Genomic DNA, 22,271 nt, shown 5'->3' with positions numbered 1-22,271 from the left:
AATAAAAAAAGGTCAAGTTCAAGCTGAGACACTTTGCAACCAAGGACCTGAGGAAACACCTTATAGTTCTCTTGCTTTTGTGATAAATTACAAGTGGTGGGAAAATATATTGTAGAGATAACTGCTGTCTGTCGTACTGAATCCCCAGCTGCAGATCACTTCCAGTCCCTCATTGGTATTGGTGTTTTTCAGGTTCACGACATGGGGAAGAAACTGGATTTTCTAGTAGACATGCACATGCATCATATGGAGCAGCTGCAAGTCCAGGTCACTGAGTTAACGCCATTGAAGGAGGCCATCTCTCCAGCAGAGAAGAAAGAGGAAAACAGATATTCTGAATTGAAAAGCATCCTTTACAAATATACTGAGCCTTGCACTCAAGAAACTCCTTATACTTTCCACCAGGTTCCAGTAAACAAAGTCAGCCCATATGGTTTCTTAGCACAGGATCCGATGAATTATTCGCGATCTTTGTCATCGCGGGGACAGAACTCTGGGAAATCGCAAGCCACACCCTCTTCCACGTCACATGCCGAGAGGCCAACAGTTTTGCCTATACTCACATTGATGGACTCCCAGGTTAGCTACCCGTCCCCCGGAGACCAGCAGAGCCCCTACTCAGACAGGATTTCTCCAAGGCAGAAAAGGAGCTTGACAAGAGACAGTGACACCCCGTTATCCCTTCTCTCAGTCAACCATGAAGAGCTCGAACGCTCACCAAGTGGCTTCAGTATCTCCCAAGACAAAGACGACTTCCTTTTTGGTCCGAATGGGGGATCAGCATGGATGCGAGAGAAACGCTATCTAGCCGAGGGCGAGACGGACACAGATACTGACCCTTTTACACCAAGTGGCTCCATGCCTCTGTCTTCAACAGGGGATGGGATTTCAGATTCAATATGGACCCCTTCAAACAAGCCGGTTTAATAGAGGGGAGGGGTCACTGGTCGACTTCTCCGTGTAATGTAAACACACTTTGTATATCTCACCTACTATACACCCAAAGCTTACTTGTTCAAAGCACCAATGGCTGCATAAGATGCATGTGATATTAGTGGTAGTCATTCTGCACCATTTCATACAATTTACTAATGCAGTTTTTTTCATGCTACCAAAACTAAGGAGTTTAGTTTTGAGCATGGTTTGCATGACGTTACCCTATATAAATGGTACAGGTAAGTTCTTCTCTGATACATATCTATCTGATGTTCTTCAATATAATGATGGTCAGATCAATGACAGGTGAGATGTGATGGTTCATGCTACTTTTTATAAACAGAGCAACAAAGTAAAAATAGTTTCAGGAGCAAAGTTCCTTTGTGAGAAGGAAAAATCTAAATTGTCTTCTCTCTGGCAGCACCGTCATTTCCAATGCTAGTGAATCATTTTCCACCCAAATTAGACAAACGCATCTGCAATTTCAAGTAGGGGAAAGCTGGAATCAAAATTTGTGATCTCTATTACATGATTTCTCCTGTCACCTCTAATGCCAATATTACAGTATCAAATACAGTGTAAAATAGAAATGAGGGGTAAAATTTGAGATTTTCAAAACCACTTGGGGGAACTAGATACCTGTTTCTTTAATACCACATATCAACATAAATCCTCTTGACTACTACTTGGAAATTTCCACCACAAGTTATATAATTGCCACCAGTGTGAGTACAATCAATCTGATTTTATAGCAAATTGTTTGCTAATTCTATTTATTTGTAATGAAACCAAGCTTCCCACGGATATTGATAAACACCCCCCCCCAAAACAAGCGATCATGCAGGGGACCCCTGGGTTCTGTTCTTAGTTCTTTTACTAACTCGGCTGATGTTAGGTAAGTCACGTATCGGTGCCTCAGTTTCCCAATCTGTAAAATGGGAATTTTACTTCCCTACCTCACATGAGGGTTGTGAGGCTCAATTCACTTATGTTTCATACAGCGTGTTGAGATCCTCAGATGAAAGGCACATTAGGAATGCGAGTGTTGCTATGCTGTGCTGTCCGGTGGGACTTCTGCCTACAGGGCGTTGGCAGGACACAGCCTAGTAGTCCTAGTGCAAATGGAGCAATCTAAATACATGTACATCAGACATACTTCATGCCCGGTTTGTGGACCCAGCCCAGATCAATACAGATGAACCTCCATTTCACAACCCCATCTTAGATAACTCTGCTGGGCACTGCAGTTTCTTGCAAGGGAAGTGGGAAAAGAATCCTGCCCACAAACCCACGGGGCAGCAATGGAGGTGCTTTTTCAAGCCTGTTTTAGCCTAATGGATGGGATCACCTCTACAAAAGGTAGGAGTATCCCTACAGATAACCTAGACTTGGTCTACCCAACCACACCTACCCTGCAGGGGTACAAGATCTCCTAAAAAACCAAGATCCAAATGGCAAAGGGTTTGTGAACCCCAAATACAGCTGCTCACCAGACCCTCCTTGCTTCTCTGCATTTTGCCTTTCCTCCTCATGTTGCAGAGCTATGCATGCTCCATGACTTCAAACACAAGGGTAATAGCAGCAGGAGGTGCTCCTGTGCTGACTAGGTATGTTGAGTTTGGAGAAAAGAAGATGGTGAGGACATGGTAGCAGTTTTCAAATATTTGAAAGGCTGCCCTAAAGAAGAAGAGCAAATATTGTCCCTTGCCACAGAGCTCAGGACAGGAGTGAATGGGTTTCTGCAGCAAAACACTTGTGTGAAAATTAAATGGAAAGTTTTTCATCTACGTCCATGATTAATACTATTGAACTGGTTTGCAGATGTATAGAATTATTTACAGTAGAAACACACCAGGTTTTCTTGATGTTCAAAGTACATGGATTTCAATTTGGGTTGTGAATGCTCATTTTTTCTGAAAACCAGGCCACGTGTTTAGAGAACTGAGTAACTGAAAACTGAGGCAAGCGTATGGAAAATTTGGGTCTGAATGTCTCCACTGACTGCAGATGGTGAAATGCACCTCTGTGTCCCCTCATTTTTCCCACTCCCACCCCAACCTCATCCTTCTGCATTGAAGTTCAGGCTTTAAAAGCTACAATTCAGCTCTAAATTTGTATGGTAACATAATGTGACAAGTTTTCCAGTATTAACTCTAGATAAATATTTTAAAAGTTACTATTTTTTTCAAGTTACAGTATTCTTTAAAAAATAGATTGTGAAATAGTGTATAGTATGCTCAGAAAAAAAACAACAGGGGAGGAAATAAAATAAACACTATTATTTTAATGGTACATTATATGAAGGACACAAGAAGTCAGGGTAGTAGTTTGATTCAGCCAGTACTAGATAACTGTATAAACATGCAGCCATAAAGAATGGGGTGAAAAATGACTGATTATCCCACAATGTCTGTACTTAATAGCTGAATTGCCTTAAAGTGAACATTTACTACTGGGCTGTGAGCACTGATTTGCCACATGTAGCATCAGGGAATTTCATTGATTCAAAGGTGAAAACAATGGATAGGGTCAGAATTGGGAGCTATTCTACTACACTGACACAATGAAATATTTAATGATATGCTTAAGGTCAAATGAGGTTGGGCTGCTTTTCTTAATTTTTTTATGTCAATTAGATGTAAGTATCAGCAGGGCACAACTGCTGGGATCCCCTACAGTCCACAGAACTGACATCACTGTCTTACATAGGAGAGCAAGGAAAAGCCCAAGTTCTGTGTCATGGGGAATGGTGAGCTCATTTCAGTGTTTATGTTGTCTAAGGGTAGAGAAAGACGTCACAGTTGCATCATGGTTAAATGATCCTGGTATAATCTTACTAGTATAAACTTACTATGTAACTGTTAAATTCACAGGCTTCTGTAGTCACACAAGGGTGGCAGAAGAGCTGCAACTTTAACCCAGTTTTATCCAGGATTGAAATTCCAGCCATGTAGCTCACTTGTGAACCTACAATCGCATGCAACTAATTTTTCCTTTTCAAAGTGGCTGGAAGTCATGTCTCCCATAGCATAGGATGCCACAATAACCTGACACAGATCGCTCCTCCCTTTGGAGAAGTCATCTATGCTGACGCCCTCTGCACAGAGCAGCAGCTGGGTTGAGAGTGTGGATACATCCCTGCTGCTTTTGCATCCTCAACATGCATCTCCCTGCACTCAGCCCTCCAAGAAAGCCTGAATCAAGCCTGAGGGTTGATCACATCATTGCAGGTATTTTAAAATAGCAGGTTTGTAGAACATGCGTCAAAATAAGAATGAGTCAGTCAGCCAGGAGAGGGATGCCATATGGGGCCTGACAACATTATGATAGCATAATTCCCAAATTGAACAGGACCAGTTACTCTGAAAACGACCTTCTACCCCATCCTTAGACCCTTCCTTGATCTTTAGCCAAGCAAATTCCTGTTGAAGTTGTTGGGAACTTGCCTAAGCAAAGCCTGAGGAAAATTTGGGTAAGGAGCTCAGGAACTGGCCAACATGTGGTCCTGTTATATTTTAGACTGCACAACTATCATCCAATTCTTTCAGGATACTGTGACAGGAAATTAAAGATAGTGAACTAATAATTCAAGAAGAAATAGTGATTTTGTCAGCTGAACCAGAAATCTGGTTATTTATTCATTGGGCATAATAACTCTAGTTATTTATTCGTTACTTTTCCCCCTCTGAGTAGACGTGTATCCAACCTTTCTGTATTTTCCATGTGTTGCCGTATGGGACTGAACAAAGTTCCCAAAGCCATGCATGCTCAAACATTCAAATTTGCATCTTGGGACCATCTGAATATTAAGGCAACTTGGAAGTAGGCTGCAGAAAAACTTCACTACTATGGCCCAGCTTTTGAGAGGTCAGTGGGGACCTACTTTACTATCAGTGGGGGTAAGTAACTAAATACCTTGGACCTAAATGGATCTACATGCTTGCTGAGTGTTATGTGGTATGTACATTATAAGCCAGAACCTGTGTGGGTGTAAATCAGCATCTTTCCATCAAACTAGGCCCACTCTGGTTTACACAGGTGGAGGAGTTGGCCTTGTGAATCACAGCATCCTCCAAAAATGTGCCTCCAAGTTCTAGGTATAGAGTCTGACTTTCTTTTTTATAGATGGGCATTTTAGTGTGTTCCCCGGGACAGTGACAATCTACCTGATTGCTGTCTGTATGTTAGCAGTGTAAACACGGAGTTCCATATGGAGCATATACAAGGAGAGGAATTTGGGAATCTGGTTCAAAGCCTGTGAAAATTTAGACTGACATATTGTTTACTAATGAATGATATCGTTAGACACAGGGCGCAGATCCACATTGGACCTACATTTAAGCATGCCAGAGCCTAAAACCTAGGGGTGGCTATATATGTGCTATGACGCGTGTTGGGGGGGGCATTGGAGCAGTTCCCAGAGAGCCACTCCAATTAAAATGATGCAGCATCACATGTATTAAGCCCCCAGACATTTAAAAATGGCCACAGGATGGTTTAACTGCGGCTAAAAGTTAAAGCACCCCAGTGGCCATTTTTAAACTCATGCGGGCTTATGCACATGATGCTGCAGTGATGCTAGAGCGTTCTAATTAGAACATGGAGCAGACTCGATTAATTGAGTCTGCTTCGACGTGTTTTAATAAGAATGCATCAGAGCATGTGTATAGCCTTGGCATGAAAAGCAATCACTTTGACCATGTTTAGGCACCCTATACAGTCAAGGCAAAGGGTCTGGCACCTCCGTTGATTGAGAAAGTCAGAGAGGCCCTGAGAAGTCAGACACAGCCAGAGAAACAAGAAAATAGGTTTCAAATCCCTCCAGGCTGAGGCAAAGCTAGAACCCAGGCCTGCCTCTTCCTGTGACTGCTCAACCCACTAGATGATGGGTCAAGAGATTTGAATGCTGCCACAATCATCGCAGTTGAGTTGAGTTCAGCACTATTGATGCAAATTAAGTGTGTGGAGAATGCCTAATAGATCAAGTATTACTAGGTCCTCCTTGGCATCAATCTGGTTCACAACAGGAGTTGCTCAAGCTGGATCATTTCTAGGCAGGCTCAGATGGTAGACACCCTGGGAACTCGGCAGTCCAAAATGGAAGCATTACTAGAATTTAGGCACCAGAATTTAGGGTTCATCACCAGTGGAACCGGGTCAAACTGCGTCACTTTTAGTGACTTAGGGGCTGAAAACCTGCCTAGGTCCTGTTTAGGTGCCTCTGAGATCAATCTGGATGGCAGCCAAGCTTGTATTCCTTTGACTATAATCAAATGAAGCTAATAGCTGCAATTTGTGCACTTAAGAAAGTGACTTGGTATTTGGGCAAAGTGAAATAAAGATTATTAGCCTGTATTAACACAATTCTTTGAAAGTCAGGATCTGCATTGTACAAATGGTTTGCTGCATGCTCTGGGAAGCATGGTTCAGCATTTCATCTGACGGCAATGTCTAGGTCAACATTAATTTTTATACCATCTTGCATTAGCACATGGCATTTCAGTTTCAGTGCTAGCAATTCCAGTAAGGGCAGACCTTCCTAATGTCTGGGGTGACACTGACTCTTTGTTTACACATCATTAACCTTTAAATAGGATAAAATCATTGTTAATCTGCTTAATTTTAAAAGGATTAAATTAACTTGACATAGGATGAATGCACTCTTTGCTGACTCTTAACAACCGCTGGAGATCAGCCATATATTTCAGGGCTGGAAAATACATTCTGTGATGTGAATGGCATCCTAGCCTTCTCATAATTAGCAAGTACTTAGGCATTTGGTCCATAAAGTCAGTGACAAATCTTATATTGATTTTTATTTAACTGGGAGCAAAGGCAGGTCCTAACCCTTTCTTTTTTTAAAAAATATGTATATGTGGATATATTTGGATTCATTACAGAAATGATCATTCCAAAAAGCAAATGATCAGCTCACTTTTTTGTATTAGTTATGTTTTTATACTGATTCTTTCTGTGTAACAAGTTGAGCACATGTATAGGTTTTGGGAAAGGCTAGTCTATGTTTACATTGTGTGGCTCTCCTCTCAGCTTTATTTTATACCCTCTGATTTTTCTCTACATTAAAACTGAAGGTGTTTCATTATTGCAGATGCACATGTCAAGAGTAAATGTCCAGTTTTATCTAATCCAGTTATATGGGTCCATTTACAGAATTGTTCCTTTAAGAAAAATCTATTGAAACAATGAGTGTTGTCCATTCTTATGCTTGATCCTGTAGTGGTTTGGCATGTACAATTCCTAGAGAAGTTAGTAGGAATTTAGCATGTGAAAGGACTCCAGGATCTCTCCCTAAAACACCTTTGGTTTACGTATGCTTTGCTCTTGTCTAGACCTTTGCTGCATTGTTTAAGAGGGAATGGTTGGAACGTTCTGTTGCTGCAAACTGCTCTGTTCTTCGTCCTTCTCCTGGTCCAGGTCCCTGCAAGCTAATTTGTTCCTGGACTGTATGAACCCTGACTTGGGTTTCATCTACTTGCGGATCGCTTTGCAGGGTCAGTGCCTACAGCTGCCAGACAGTGCAAATTAAGGAGCAAATTCAGCCTCTTTTGCAGCTCCACGGATAACTGTGGAGTTGTACCTGTTATAGCAGATCTGATTTGCTCCTGCAATTGCAGCAGAATAACCAGATCTCATGTCCTTACACACCGCGCACTCCCGCTGACTTGACCTGGAGTTTCAAGCGTGTAAGGGATGTGGGTACCGCCTCAACAGTCGCTAATGACTTCAGAGTGGTCTCAGTTTTGAGGAGCCTGACCTAAGGCACCTTGGAGGGGCTTGATTTTTCTGAGGAGGGGTGTGCAGCACTTCTAAAAATCAGACCCTTTTAAAGGAGTTTTTCATTGGGTGTCTCAAAGAGACATGAGGATCCCGCCAGCACCAATCACATTTGACAATGTAGGCTGTAGAGCCTGATCCTCACCAGTCAGCTTTTAACTATTTCCACTGCCATTAAGTGAAGCAAAACAGTGGAAGTGAGAGCCTATTTCCATCTTAAGGGTAGGTTACGACTTGAGGTTATATAGCCAACTGCATTTTGTTTTCTAGTTTAGGCATTTGGTTATTACTAGTATTTGTGCCTTGCTCACTGAAATTTTCTCCATGCTACAAAGATGCTTTTCAGATTCTGGCTGACAAGGGAACACAACTTTTCTACAAGTGGCCTTTAGTGCTCTTTATAATATTATTTATTGTAATTTTTAAACTGTACCTGTAATTTATATTCTGGCACTGTCCAATATTTGAACAACTTTAATATGTTTATTTCAATATATTATGCAAACAATACTTCTTAACTGATTTTTTTATGTTCTGTCTTTAAAAACTGCACCACTTATTAATAAATAGAAATTTCAATTATGATGTGGCAGAAGTTTCATTTCATCATATAGTCTGGGTCATATCAGTGCAGATCTGATGGGTATGGGCCCAATTGTGCCCCCAGCGAAGTCAGTAGCAAAAATAATGCTGACTTCATCTGTGTGGCATTGAACAGAGTACAAATAATGGATTTTATCCTGCTGCACTGATATACAAGTTTCTTGCTCATTCATGTAGTTTCTTTTGGTTCATTGTTATGTTTCTTTAATGGTAAGATTGAAGAATGGTGTGTTAGGAATTAAAGTGTGTTAAATTAATGGTGCGTTAGGAATTAAAATGAGAAAACCATACGTGCAAATAGGGGTATGAATCTCCTAAAATATAGTCAAATTGCACAAAATAAGTAATGCCCCTGGAGGCCTCACGTTGAATTGGTATGGATGAGTTTTGTAAGGAAGGCATTTATCTGCTGGTTACAGCAAGTCAAAGGAATGGACCTGGAAATCAGACTTCCTGGGCTCTGTTCCTAATTCTCCCACGGACTCAAAGTGTAGTCTGGGATAAATCACTTAATCCGGTCTGCATAATTAGTCTCACTTGTAAAATTAGCAGACTGCCACATGCCCACGTCACAGCAGTGTTGTGAGGAATGATTTTGGAAGTCTTTGCTGCCCCCAGAGGAAAAGCAGAATAGCTGCACAGAGTGATTTTGTTGCTAATTTGCCTAAAGTTCGGCCTGATGTTTGATTCATTTTGTCATTACCTTTCAGTTCAAGCTTTTTCATGCCTTTTTTTAAAATCATTTTTAATTACCATTCATACTTTGGTTGGGTTCGGTGGGGGGACGTGATTTGGTTTTGCTTTTTGCATGTAACTGGCTGGTTAGGAAATGTTCATGTTTCACTGGGTAACTTAGAGAGCTTTCGCTAGGTATGCCTCCTGCCATGTTTGTTCCCGAACACTGGAACCAGTTTTCCCAGAGATCAGGCTGGTTACCAGTGGGAAGACCTGGTTTTTTACTTTCATTGACAAAAAAAAAGTTATTAGCAAGGAGCATCACTTGACAAGGTATCAGTGCCTCATAAATGCCTATTGAGTACTGTAATTTCAGACAGAGTCGAGAGGTTGAATCATTTGTTTTAATAAGGCTTATAGAGAGAGAACTACATAAAACCTCTTCTCCTGGAAAATTGACTACTGGTGTCTCATCTCTTGAGAGCCTGGAGTAGCTAAGGTGGTTTCACCTGCCACGGGAGCTCTGGCAACCAACAGACTGTTCAAACTTGAAAAGTAGCATTAAAATCTGCCGTGATTGTTTTGCTAACAATGTGTGGGGTCTCATTCAGATCTCACATACACACTGGTGTATAAATCAGGAGTCATTCATCCAGCAAAAAAGCTATCCCAGTATCAAATCTATTTAAGTAATAGCAGGCTCAAGCTACCATTCGGTGAATTTTTCAAGGGTTTTTTTTAATGAAACTGCAAGTCCTCTGGAACGTTTTTAATCATTTCTTTTAGATTAGACGTTCCAAAGAGAACTACAGCTCTTACCCCATACTAATATATGCATTTTTATTTCACTTTCTGGATTTCTTTCAAGATGACTGCAATACCGTATTGAATACATTAAACCCTTTGCATAGAATCTGCTGACATTACCGTGACTTGCCGAGCAACCGTGTCAGTGCAGAAAGCAGCATGAAGTGGAAAGAGAAATGTGCAGCAGATTCCACTGCAGGGACTTGCACACGATGGCAGGGATCCCATTTCAATGGAAACGGCACAGCCGCAGTTGTGAGTTATTAATCTACTGGTCACCTGCACTGGAGCCCTGCACCTTTTCCCAGGCCATGATCCACATACATATGCTTGCAGTAAGCAGTAATCTGCTTGAGTAAGCAGATTTTACTCAAGGCATTGGAGTGCTGCTAGGGTGAATGTGGTTCATCTAGCTGAAAAACAGTTCTGGCAAGGAATAACACTCAGATTCACAGAGAAGTAGGGCTGAAAAGAACCTACAGAGGCATTTAGGCCAACCCTGCTCAAGAAAGGGGCATCCCTATCTGAATCAAGAAGATAAGGAACTCATATTCTGGTTTTGGAGAGATCCAGAAAGCCTCTCACTACTAATAGTTCTCCCTATGCTTCTGCCCAAACACCATCAAGGAAGCTGTCCGAGGTGTGGAACCGCATGAGGAGTTAATTTTTTCCCACTTTCTCAGAAGCAAAGCAATTGGACACGCTGAGCACACCTACATGTTCATTAATGCACAGTGGTTACTGCACGTTTAATTTAGTACTTGTATAATCAAGTACTAAATAAATACACAGCAACCAGAGTTACTGCACAGTAGCACCAGCAAATAGCTTTTTAATAATACTACTGAGCAATAGACTAATTTCATAGATTGCATAGACATTAGGGCTGGAAGGGACCTTGGAAGGTCAGCGTCCAGCCCCCTGCCCCAGGGGCAGGAAGTCAGCTGGGGCCATAGGATCCCAGCAAGATAAACATCCAATTTACTCTTGAAGGTGTTCAAAGTAGGTGCTTGAACCACCTCCAATGGCAGGCTGTTCCAGACCTTGGGGGCTTGGACAGTAAAGAAGATCTTCCTTTTGTCCAGCCTGTAACAGTCATAGAGGATTTTATGAATGTTAGACCTTGCCATCCCTCGGGATGCTCTGGTGAACAAACGTTCCCCCAGATCCTGGTGGTCACCCTGATAAACTTATAGGCGGCCCCCAGGTCACCCCTGAGCCTGCGCTTTTCCAGGCTAAAGAGTCCCATGGCTCTCAACCTGTCGTCTTAAGGTTTGTCTTCCTGACCTCTGATCATGCGCGTGGCTCTCCTCTGGACTCTCTCAAGCTTCTCCACATCCGTTTTGAATTGTGGAGCCCAAAACTGGACACAGTACTCCAGCTGCGGCCTCACCAGGGCTGAGTACAAGGGGAGAATGAAATCCTGGGATTTGCTTAAGAAGCATCTATGGATGCAAGGCAGCGTTTTGCTCACTTTACTAGTCACACTGTCACATCACAGGCTCGTGTTCATCTTGTGGTTGATCATGACCCCCAAGTCCCTTTCATCTGTAGTGCTAGCCAGCATAGCACTGCTGAGCCTATAAGGATGCTGCAGGTTTTTCCTCCCAAGGTGGAGAACCTTGCATTTTTCGGTGTGAAACGCCATTATGTTCTCATCCGCCCATTTCATGAGCCTGTCCAGGTCAGCCTGGATTGCCCTCCTGTCCTCATGTGCGGATGCTTTGCTCCAGAGTTTGGTGTCGTTGGCGAACTTGGCCAGTCCACTTCTGACACCAATGTCCACATCATTAATGAAGGTGTTAAATAGTATAGGCCCAAGGACAGAGCCTTGAGGGACCCCACTTGTCACAGGGCACCATGACAATTGACTTCTGTCAGCCACCACCCTCTGGGTCCGACCACGGAGCCAATTCCCCAGCCAGCAGATCATGGTGAGGCCGAGGCCTCCGTTGGCCAGTTTTGCTGGGAGGTGATCATGGGATATCAGACTGAAGCCTTTTTAAAAGTCAAGATATATGACATCAATCTCTTCCCCCTTGTCCAGGTGACAGGTCACCTGGTCGTAGAAGGAAATGAGATTCGTCAAACAAGACCTACCCACAACAAACCCATGCTGGGTATTCCTCAGGATGTTGCCATCGGCCAGTCTGTTAAGAATGACCTTTTTGATAATCTTTCCTAAGACCTTCCCCAGAATAGAGGTCAGGCTGATGGGCCTGTAGTTTGATGGATCCACTTCCCTCTCTTTCTTGAAGATAGGCACCACATTGCCCTTCTTCCAGTCTTCGGGCACTACACCAGAGCACCAGGAGCTCTCTAAGATCCGTGCCAGGGGCTGGGCTATGATGCTTGCCAACTCCTTGAGTACCCTGGGGTGTGGATTGTCAGGGCCAGCTGACTTGAAGATGTCCAACCTCTCAAGGTGTTCCTTCACGAGGTCAGCATTGATGGAGGGTAAAGAATCACTCTCACACAGGTGTTCCCGTCCTGTAATGGGCAGGGGCAGCCCTTGGGACTGGTGAAAAACTGGTGCAAAGTACCCATTTAGCAAGTTGGCATTTTCCTGGGCATTGGTTGTCAGTTGTCCCATCTGGGTCCAATGTTGTCCTTGCTTTTCCTCCAGCTCCCCACATATCTAATAATATGGTGCAGTAGCATATTAACACTGTCTATGCTGTGATGCACTACTGCACCATGTTATTAGGCTATTGTGCATTAAACGTCTCATGTCAATTAGGCTACTGTGCATTAAGCATCTCGTGTAGATATGCCAACTGATCTTCCCATGACTGTCTGGACTGCTTGATTTTCTGGCTCTGCTCTCAGTCTCATGGACATTCACAACAAGGTTGAACGCAGCACTAAAGAAGTATTATTGAAGGGGTGAGGGGTCAAAATCTTTACTAGAACAAAAGCTGGATTGCTAGGACTTTTCCTTTTGTAATGACTACCTAGGACTTTATGGATTTTCCATCCCCTAATCTCTGTACTCCCTTAAAACATAGAGGAGGCAAATATTAGCGAGTAAGCTAACTAGTATCATATGGGCTCACACTGATGTACAGCTGAAATGCTACACTGAATAGTACTGTGCTGAAGTAAAGGAAGAAAACAGATTAGCATCCAGGTGCTAGATTCATCCCATAAAGTCATCCCATAAATTCAGTCCCCTGAATTTGCAACTGCATTGTGCAAGATGGAAAAAGTCATTTGGGGGCTAATACTAAAGCAAATGTGGTCAACCCACATTTCTGAAGCAGTTTTATCTGACTAATGATTATAGAGAGGCATATCCCAATAACTATCCTGATACTCAAGGCCACACGTTCCTTCTGAGACTGTCTGAAAACAATGTCCCATGGGCATCTTTACATAGCCTGCTGACCACCTTCGGAAAAAGTTTTGATCCAGCCACCTGAGCAGCCTCACATGTCTCTCAGGAGAACCGGATTTTTTGTTGTCCCGGTCCTCCATTGGTGAGGGGGTGCGTGTGTGTGTCGGCACGTGTGCGCTCATGTGCGTGTGCTTGTGTCTTCCCTAGAGCCATTGTCAGGCTTTTCTGAGAGCAAACCTTACCTTCCTCACTTCCATGTGCCTTCTTCACAGCTAGCACAATGGGAGGCTCTTTTCCAGTGTCCTATGATCTGGTGCAGAAGCCTGACCTGCAGGGGTACGTGATTCAGATGATGTGGATAAAAAAAACCTGAGAAGCAAACCATCCTTGTTTTCCATACCGAAGAGAGTTTTTGCCAACAAGTATGGAAGAAATGGTTTATGTGTCATTCCCACCTCAGTAGCTACAGCTCTGGGCCTTGCGGCAGCATGCACTTTTGATCAACTTCCACAGTGCGTGTGGGGTTTTTGTCCCATCCGCTTCCCCTGCTGCTGGGCCTTTTACCTTCTTGGCCCTGTCAGCAATGAAAGGATAACAGTTAGACGTCTGGAGGCAAAAATAGTATAATCGTAAGTACTAGTATTATTTAGTATTATTTGATATTCTAGATCATGTTCTATATTTATATGCCATCTACAAAATAATGTGTGTGTGCGCGCATGCTTATTTTTACCGGAAGCATTAAAAATAAATAAATAGATGAACTTTTCAGACCTTTTCAGGAGGCTTGGTACAATTCTGAGTAAAGATTTCATTAGAACAGAATAAAGGAGAACTGTACTAAAAAACATTGGCTATGCACGTGGAGAGGGTGCATGCAGGTGCATGTGCCTCCCCTGGGATCAGCCGTGCACCCCCTGGAAGTGCCAGCCGTGAAACCGGAAGTGCCAGCAGTCAATGATCAGGCACTGGGGGAATCCCCCCATCGGTGATCTGGTCCCCCCCAGACTTGGGAGGCATCAGTCGTCCAAGATAAAAAAGGTATTTCTTTTTTAGAGAAAAATATAGTATTTAAAAATCTCAGGTCTAAATTATTGCAAAATATATACAGACTTAGTAGCAATCATGAAAGGGTAACATTTACTACATCCTACTTTTTAAGGACCAAAATATATTTTTATGTACTTGGTAACTTTCTAAATCAAGAGGAATAAAGAGTTGTTACTGCATTTATGTAAAATCATGTATTTTTACAGAAAATTATGCTTTTATGCAGTTATGCAATTCTAAATCTATATTCTAAATTCAATTCTAATTAAAGTCTTAATGACAGAGAAATAAAATGCTAAGATGTATAAATTGGATCATAAGCATTAGAGAAATACATGCTCTTAATGAAGCTGCTACATTCCTAAACAAAGTCTATTAAATAATTGCACAAAGTCCCAATGAGAGAGGACTAGAGGAGAAATGTTATATATATATATATATACTTGTGTACTTAAAAGGGAAAATGTATGTTTTATGTACTTTGTACCCTGCTATAAAAAGTCTATTTAAAAATAGTAGAAAGTCTGAGTAATAGTAATAAAGGGACTGTTAAGACATATCTGTAATCATGCATATTAGAGAAAAAACATTTTTATATAGTTAGTATTCTAATATAATAAAACCCGTAGCACTTCCACGTGTGTGTCTGTCTGTTCATAACGCTCTGGGCCAACTGCACATGTGCTGCCCACAGGGCGGGTGGCAATTGGCCCAGAGCGTTAGGGACAGATAGACATGCAGACAGGAGGAGGGGGAGGCAACTGGGGGCCAGACAAGGCTATGGGGGCAGGGCGTGCAGCGAAGCCCTACCTCCCATGGCCGTGACCCCTGCCCACTGCCTTTGGCAGCAGCTGCATGCCCCATGGCTGCATGTCCCACCCCCCGCAGCCATGGTCAAGGGATGTGGGGTGCACGGTTGTGGGGCTGCTCCTTGCGCTATGCGGCTGCAGCTGGCGGGTGCTCCCTGCACCGTGGCCACTCCCCATGCCACGCCCCATGGCCATGTGCCACCCTCCCTATGCAGCCACATGTCCTGTCCCCCCATGCACCCCGCGCCACAGCCTGGAGCGTCTCCGTGTGCCACGCAGCTGGCAAGCGCTCCCCACACCATGGCCACTCACCGCACCATGCCCCCCCAGCCACATGCCACCCCCATGTGTCACGCTGCCCTGTGTGGCTTGCGCCATACCCCAGGGCCACTCCCTTCACCACGTGCCTGCAGTTGGCAGGCGCTTCTCATGCTGTGGTCGTGCCCCGCAGCCACATGCCCACCCCCCACGTGCACCCGCATGCCACACCCTCCCACACACCCTGTGCCACACCTCGGGGCCACTCCCCATGCCACGCAGCGCTTGAGCACAGCCTGCACCATGGCCGCTCCCTGTGCCATGCATTGGGGCCGTATGCTACCCTACCCCTGCGCAGCCACATGCCACCCCTCCTTGCACATGGAGCAGCCAGGATGGGGGTGGAGCAGGGCTGGTCCCAGAGTGGAGGTGGGAGGGTGCGGAGCAGAGATGGATCTGGAGCAACGGGGGGAGGGGGTGGGGCCAGACCCTCGTCTCCGTCCTTGCCCCCCCCATCATTCATGACATGCATTTTGCTTGTATTTCTAAATAAAGTCTATTAAACAACTGCACGATGCTGCAAAGTGTTAGTGAGAGAAAACACAACTTAGACAATGCAGCTTAGAGGGGAAAAAAACACACCAAGATCCAAAAGTTTCCCTCCTGAATTTCTTAAACATGCAATCAAACCAACTTTTATATGCCATTATTATGAACCAACTCAAGTGTGCTTTCAAATTATTTTTACTTTATTTTATATAGACAGGTAGGTAGCCACATTAGTCTGAAGTCAGGCAGAAGCCAGGGGGGAGGGGTACCTTATATTTTAAGTAAATATGTTATAACTCATAAATTGAGTTTAAATTGATAATTAAATTAATAAATTACATAGTTTCATAGTTTCATAGTAGCTAGAGTCGGAAGGGACCTAGGTAGATCATCTAGTCCGACCCCCTGCCTTGGCAGGAAAGAGCACCGGGGTCAGATGACCCCGGCAAGGTGCTCATCTAACTTCCTTTTAAAAATCCCCAGGCTAGGAGCCTGCACCACTTCCCCTGGAAGCTGGTTCCAGGCCCTAGCCGCCCTGACTGTGAAATAGCGCCTCCTAATATCTAATCTAAACTTACCCTCCGCCAGCTTGTGACCGTTATTCCTGGTCACTCCTGGCAGCGCACGGGGGAACAGGGACTCCCCCAATACCTGCCTGCTGATCCCCCCTGACCAGTTTGTAGCAGGCCACAAGGTCCCCCCTTAACCTTCTCTTGTGGAGGCTAAACAGGTTCAGGTCCCGTAGCCTCTCCTCATAAGGCCTGCCCTGCTGACCCTTGATCATACGAGTGGCCCTCCTCTGAACTCTTTCCATATCGTCCACGTCCCTCTTGAAGTGTGGCACCCAGAACTGGACGCAGTACTCCAGCTGCGGCCTGACCAGTGCTGCATAGAGGGGGAGGATCACCTCCCTGGACCTGCTCGAGATGCATCTGTGGATGCATGACAGGGTACGGTTGGCCTTCCTGACTGCCTCCCCACACTGCCGGCGCATGTTCATCGTGGAGTCAATGACGACTCCAAGATCCTTTTCTGTCTCCGTGCTGGCAAGAGGGGAGTTCCCCAACCTGTAAGTGTGGTGCCGGTTCTTCCTCCCCATGTGCAACACCTTGCACTTATCAGTGTTAAACCCCATCCTATTCTCATCCGCCCACCGTTGCAACCTGTCAAGGTCAGCTTGTAGCCTATTGCACCCTTCTAGTGCACCCACATCCCCCCACATCTTAGTGTCATCAGCAAACTTGAACAGGGTGCTTTCTACCCCCTCATCCAAGTCACTGATGAAGATGTTGAACAGTGCGGGCCCGAGGACCGAGCCCTGCGGAACCCCACTGCCCACGTCCTTCCAGGTCGAGAAGAACCCATCCACTACCACCCTCTGGGCGCGGCCCTCCAACCAGTTGGCGACCCATTTGACCGTGTGGGCATCGACACCACAGTCTCCCAGCTTTTTGATGAGGACAGGGTGAGAGACAGTGTCGAAAGCCCTTCCGGAAGTCCAGAAAGACTACATCCACAGCAACCCCTGCGTCTAATGATTTGGTGACCTGATCGTAAAAGGCCACCAGGTTGGTCTGACAAGACCTGCCACTGATGAACCCATGTTGGTTGCCCCTGAGCATGCATTCCCCCGCAAGGCCCTCCTGGATGTGTGCCAGGATAATTTTTTCAAAGAGCTTACCCGGGATTGAGGTCAGACTAACTGGCCTGTAATTTCCCGGGTCCTCTTTTTTTCCCTTTTTGTAGATAGGGACCACATTGGCCCTCTTCCAGTCCTCCGGCACCTCGCCAGAGCACCACGAGTGCTCATAGAGCCGCGCCAGGGGTCCCGCAATGACCTCGGCCAGTTCCTGTAGAACCCTAGGGTGAAGATCGTCCGGACCAGCGGACTTGAACACGTCCAGCCTCTCCAGAAGTACCCTAACTAACTCCTCGCTAACCCCTGGCCCAGGCGTGTCTCTCCCGGGGCCTGAGGGGGGCCAAGCAGGGAGGTGGCTGAACTGGTCCCTACTTAGGAAGACAGAGGCAAAGAAATCGTTAAATATGTTAGCTTTATCATCTGGCGTGATGACTAAGTTGCCCATCGTGTCCTGCAGGGGCCCCACATTACCCGGGACCCTCTTTACATTGGTCTATAAACTGTCACCCTGCCCTGTCTTCATATTGTTTTGTAGGTAAGTCATTCACACAAAGGGCTGTAAGTTGTGTTTGTTAGCTTGTAACACTGAACCATTGAGGGATGATGCCATGTTTAAACTGTTCCAAATGCCTAAGGAAAAGGAGGCTGAGGGCTTCCCACCCTCTCAATCAAGTTTAGACAGTTTAGAGATCACACATCCTACATTTAGGATTGACCAGTTGACCCGCAAGGTCCCTCCCAACCCTGTGGGTCTCTGATTTCTCACACACAGACCAACAGCAGCAATATTCACCCATATTTCTCACCCTCTCCCCATAGTCACTTAAGCACCCATTCAATCCAAAATCAATGATATTGCATTAATAAGGTTTGGCTTTATTACATGCTTAATGAATTTGAAAGGAGGATGTACAGGGGTGGGTCCTGGTGCTCTGTTTGTGGGGAGGAAAGGGCATGTGATCCCTTTTTTTGCTGCTGGCCCTTTCTTAGGAGCGTGGGACATGAAGCATAGATGTACTCCTCTTGAAACAGAGAGCATCACCCTCATTAAGACACAGATGAAGCCTAAAAGGTATACTCCTGAGAAAGCTGAACAGAGCTTGGAGTGAGAACACAGCCGTGCTCCTAATAACACTCCCTGTGTCAAAGTCCTCGCAGAACAATACCACGCTCCAGCCATTACCTGAGCATCACTCTACAGCAGGGCAGAGCTAAAATGGCAAAGCTCAGAGATGAAACAGGGCACGAGGTTTCTCCTGCTGAAAGTCAAATGATCTTCCCATCCGGACATCAAACGATTTGGAATGGATCCCAGAACACACATTTTTTTTCTCTGTTATGCTAGGCTTTGTCAGTCAGTATCGTGGGCGCTTTCATCCTCACCTGCTTTGATGAGCTATTGAACAAGGCTCAACAGCAATAAAAATCTGTGGGGTTAAGTCTAATCCTGTCAACAAAAGGCACTTCCAAATTATCCAGGCTGCCACAGTTCGTGACAGTTGACAAGAAGACCTTTTATTACATAGGTGACTTACCCAGCTAATGGGTCCGAACTCTTGAGCTGTAATGAAATGTCATTGAAACGTGCTGTTCCAAAGCCAAACCACGCAACGGAGAGAGAGAAATGCACAGCAAACTTTGTGGCCGTGTGTGTGCGATACCGGCCTGGGATTTCAATGACCGATCCAGATCCCAAGTCTCTGCTCTTCTTGACTCGGAGCAGAATTCTTAACTCAGATCACGCTGAATCAGGCAGAGCAAGGTCTGGAGAAACACCCTCCACACACAACTCTTCTTCCCCAAGGGCAAACACATTTACCATGCCAGGCAGCCATGCCTTCAAACAAGATCCATGCCTCCTCTTCAGCCAGAAGCAGTGTGGTCATGCTGGAATAGACTGCCGCCGGAGGCAGTTCAAGCACCCACTTCGAACGCCTTCAAGACACATTCGGATGCTTATCTTGCTGGGATCCTATGATCCCTGCTGACTGCCTGCCTCTGGGGCAGAGGGCTGGACTCGACAATTCTCCAGGGTCCCTTCCAGCCCAAATGTCTATGAAATCTATGAAAGAGGTGCTGGGTACGGCTAATTAGCACTAGTGAATTTGGTGAGTATCCCTTAGGTTTTTATTTGGCCAAGTGATGCCACATCTGAACATGTCTGAAGTCTGGATCTGTATCCAAACCCAAGTCCTGACTTTATCCCTAATAGCTGTCATAGCAGGAAATGTTTCGGGCAGCTTGTACAACTGAAGTATACACAATCTGTTACTTATCTTCTTATACACGTGTTTATATGCAGGGTGGCAGAAAGAAAAATGTCAACCTCACTGATGTGACAGGCTGGCTGGCAGTGACCTGGCCCAGGGGTTTGGAAAGGGTAAAAGATGATGGGAGGACTTGGGAATTCCCTTTCCTCACCAATCTGGTAATGATTTGGCCCAGGGGTTTTGAAGGGGTAAAAGATGGTTGGAGGACTTGGGATTCCCTTTCCGCACCAATCAGGCTCCGAGAGACTCACCCTCCATGTCCCCTGATTGACCCCTTGGGTTACCTAGAGGGGATAAAAGGGGCTGTGTGGCTGACTCAGGGAGACCAGTGAGGGACCACAAGGAAGGAGCTTCAAAGAGCTGGCAAGAGCTGAGCCAGCGGGGTGGGAGCAGTGCCCCAGAAGAGCCTGAAGCAGTGGGACCTGCAGGCAGCAGTGGGACCCTCAGCAGCGCGGCGTGCAGCCGGCAGGAGAGGCTCCCGCTGGGCTCCAGGATCCCCTGGGAGAGGCTGCGGCCAGCAGGCGAGGCTCCCTCGCTCCAGCCGGGATCTGAGCAGGGACCCGAGAGGTTTCCAGCCCTGCTCCCAGCTCCTCCAGTCAGAGGCCAGGCAGCTCGATGTGGGACCGGGGCTTCAGGAAGGCCAAGACCCCTGGCAGCTGGGTGCAGTGCCAGCCCTGGGGGCTGTGTGGTAATACTTCTGCCTATGATGTGGGAGGTTCAAGTCCCACCTGGGGTGACTTGGGTTGAGTGAAGTAACAGGGAGACACTCTTGTTGCAGCACAAAGGGGTCATAGTGTTTTCCCCCTTTCTCCCCCTTCAGGTACCTAGGCCCTATATTCCTTGTCATTTGACATTTTGTATTTTGTGCCTTTTATATTTCACCAACCAGCATTGTTTGTTCTGCACAAGCGCTGTGGGAGGTTGTAGGGACTCTCCTCCCCCTATAGAGCAGAGCCAGACCAATGGGATCTTAACCATATACCTTTTAATGAGGCAACATGAGGGAACATAACCAGCATAAACCAGGGGGTATAGGGGACACTACAACGCCCCGAGGGGGCAGGATTGAACAAAGGTTAGACACTTACAATCATAGACATATTCATCCAGTTGACAAAAGACAGGGTTAACAAAATATAAAACATAAACAGCAGAACAAACAATGCTGGTTGGTGAAATATAAAAGGCACAAAATACAAAATGTCAAATGACAAGGAACATATGGCCTAGGTACCTGGAGGGGGAGAAAGGGGGAAAACACAATGACCCCTTTCCACTGCAACAAGAGTTTCTCCCTGTTACTTCACTCAGCCCAAGTCACCCCAGGTGACACTGCCCGTCACACTGGCAAGGAGCACCGATTAAAAAAAAAAAAGAAAAATCTGTTCCAGCTGACAAGCCTAGTGAATGCAAACTCTTGCCTTGAAAACTGGAAAAGGACGACTCTTTGCATTCCCCAGACTTTGGATATAGTTGAGAGGTCCACGGCCTAATGTGATCATAGAATTTCACTTCATTTTCCTTTCCTCTCTTTGCATGTCTTTGCATGCCTTTCTCAATAGGTCTTGCAGTGTTCGGGGTAGCGTAGTGATGCTCTGCTTCTTGACATCTGCTCTGGCTCCTGCTAAAGCAGTTCATTTGGGTCAGTGTGTGTGCTCAGTTTAGGCAGGGCTGCATCCTCTGATTCCAATGGAGTCATTCTAGATTATCCCTGGCATAAATGGCAATGGCATTTGACCCATCCTTTCCTATAAATGACTTGCCTTTTAGCTAACAATGAGCATCATTCAGCATCGTCATCATTCCCTCATGTAGTCATAGCCACTCTCAAAATTTGTCTCTTCCCTCATCACAATCGAAACAAAGGCCAGGTCATTTTCTGTAACAGCCATCATTTTGTTTCATCCAGCCGTCTATAGTTGAGATGCATTTGAAGTCTCCTACAGCCTTCTGCTCCATCCACTCAACAGTATCTATTATTGAGAACAATATTAGACTTTCCAAGGGGCTAGAGTCACTCTTTGCAAATGTGACATTAGCCTAATTACACTGAAAGGACCTGTCCCTTTAAAGGGGAAAAAACTCCTTGTTTTTCAGTGCAAGTAATTACTGCCAAAAGTCATTTCTCATCCTAACCTGGATTGCTGCTAAGCCGTTCCACTTAGGGGTTCGATTCAATACATACCACAGGCACTTTCTTCACATGCGTTGCACTTAGTTGAGTTTTCTTTAGGAGTGCAGTGACATTTTCACAGGATTTTTGAGGTAAGCTTATCAAATCCGTTCACTCACAAACTCTTATCTTTCACTAAGGGTTTACTGAAGCAGCGTGTGATAACCTCAGGTCTATTTAAACTCTCTGAACTTAATCTCCTTATTGTGAGAAGCCAGGTAAGTCGATATTAAAAGATTGTGAGATATTTGAAAAGTGAGTCGTTTCAAATGTTGCTTGTACATTGCGATACCAAGAAGGAGCCGCTCTTTGTACAACCTAGAATTGTGGGAAGGAAAAGGTATTGGGATGAATGTTTATAGTATGTTTT

General features: G+C 45.1%; 1 protein-coding gene across 3 annotated transcripts in view; it reads left to right on the top strand.

The window, feature by feature from the left end:
• KCNQ3 (potassium voltage-gated channel subfamily Q member 3) overlaps positions 1-8,307 on the top strand; it is a 270,534-nt gene extending 262,227 nt beyond the window's left edge. For all 3 annotated transcript variants that reach the window (XM_090040667.1, XM_090040668.1, XM_090040669.1), the window contains one exon: positions 193-8,307. In XM_090040667.1, coding sequence (XP_089896793.1) covers positions 193-927 — 735 coding nt within the window. In that variant the 3' untranslated portion in view covers positions 928-8,307. The remainder of the gene's footprint in view (positions 1-192) is intronic.
• Positions 8,308-22,271: the final 13,964 nt, after the last annotated feature.

Source organism: Crocodylus siamensis, chromosome 3 (assembly GCF_052110815.1).
Source record: "Crocodylus siamensis isolate JL-2025a chromosome 3, ASM5211081v1, whole genome shotgun sequence".
NCBI lineage: Eukaryota > Metazoa > Chordata > Crocodylia > Crocodylidae > Crocodylus > Crocodylus siamensis.
The sequence above is the reverse complement of the archived record's forward strand: the minus strand, read 5'-3'. Positions and strand labels throughout refer to the sequence as shown.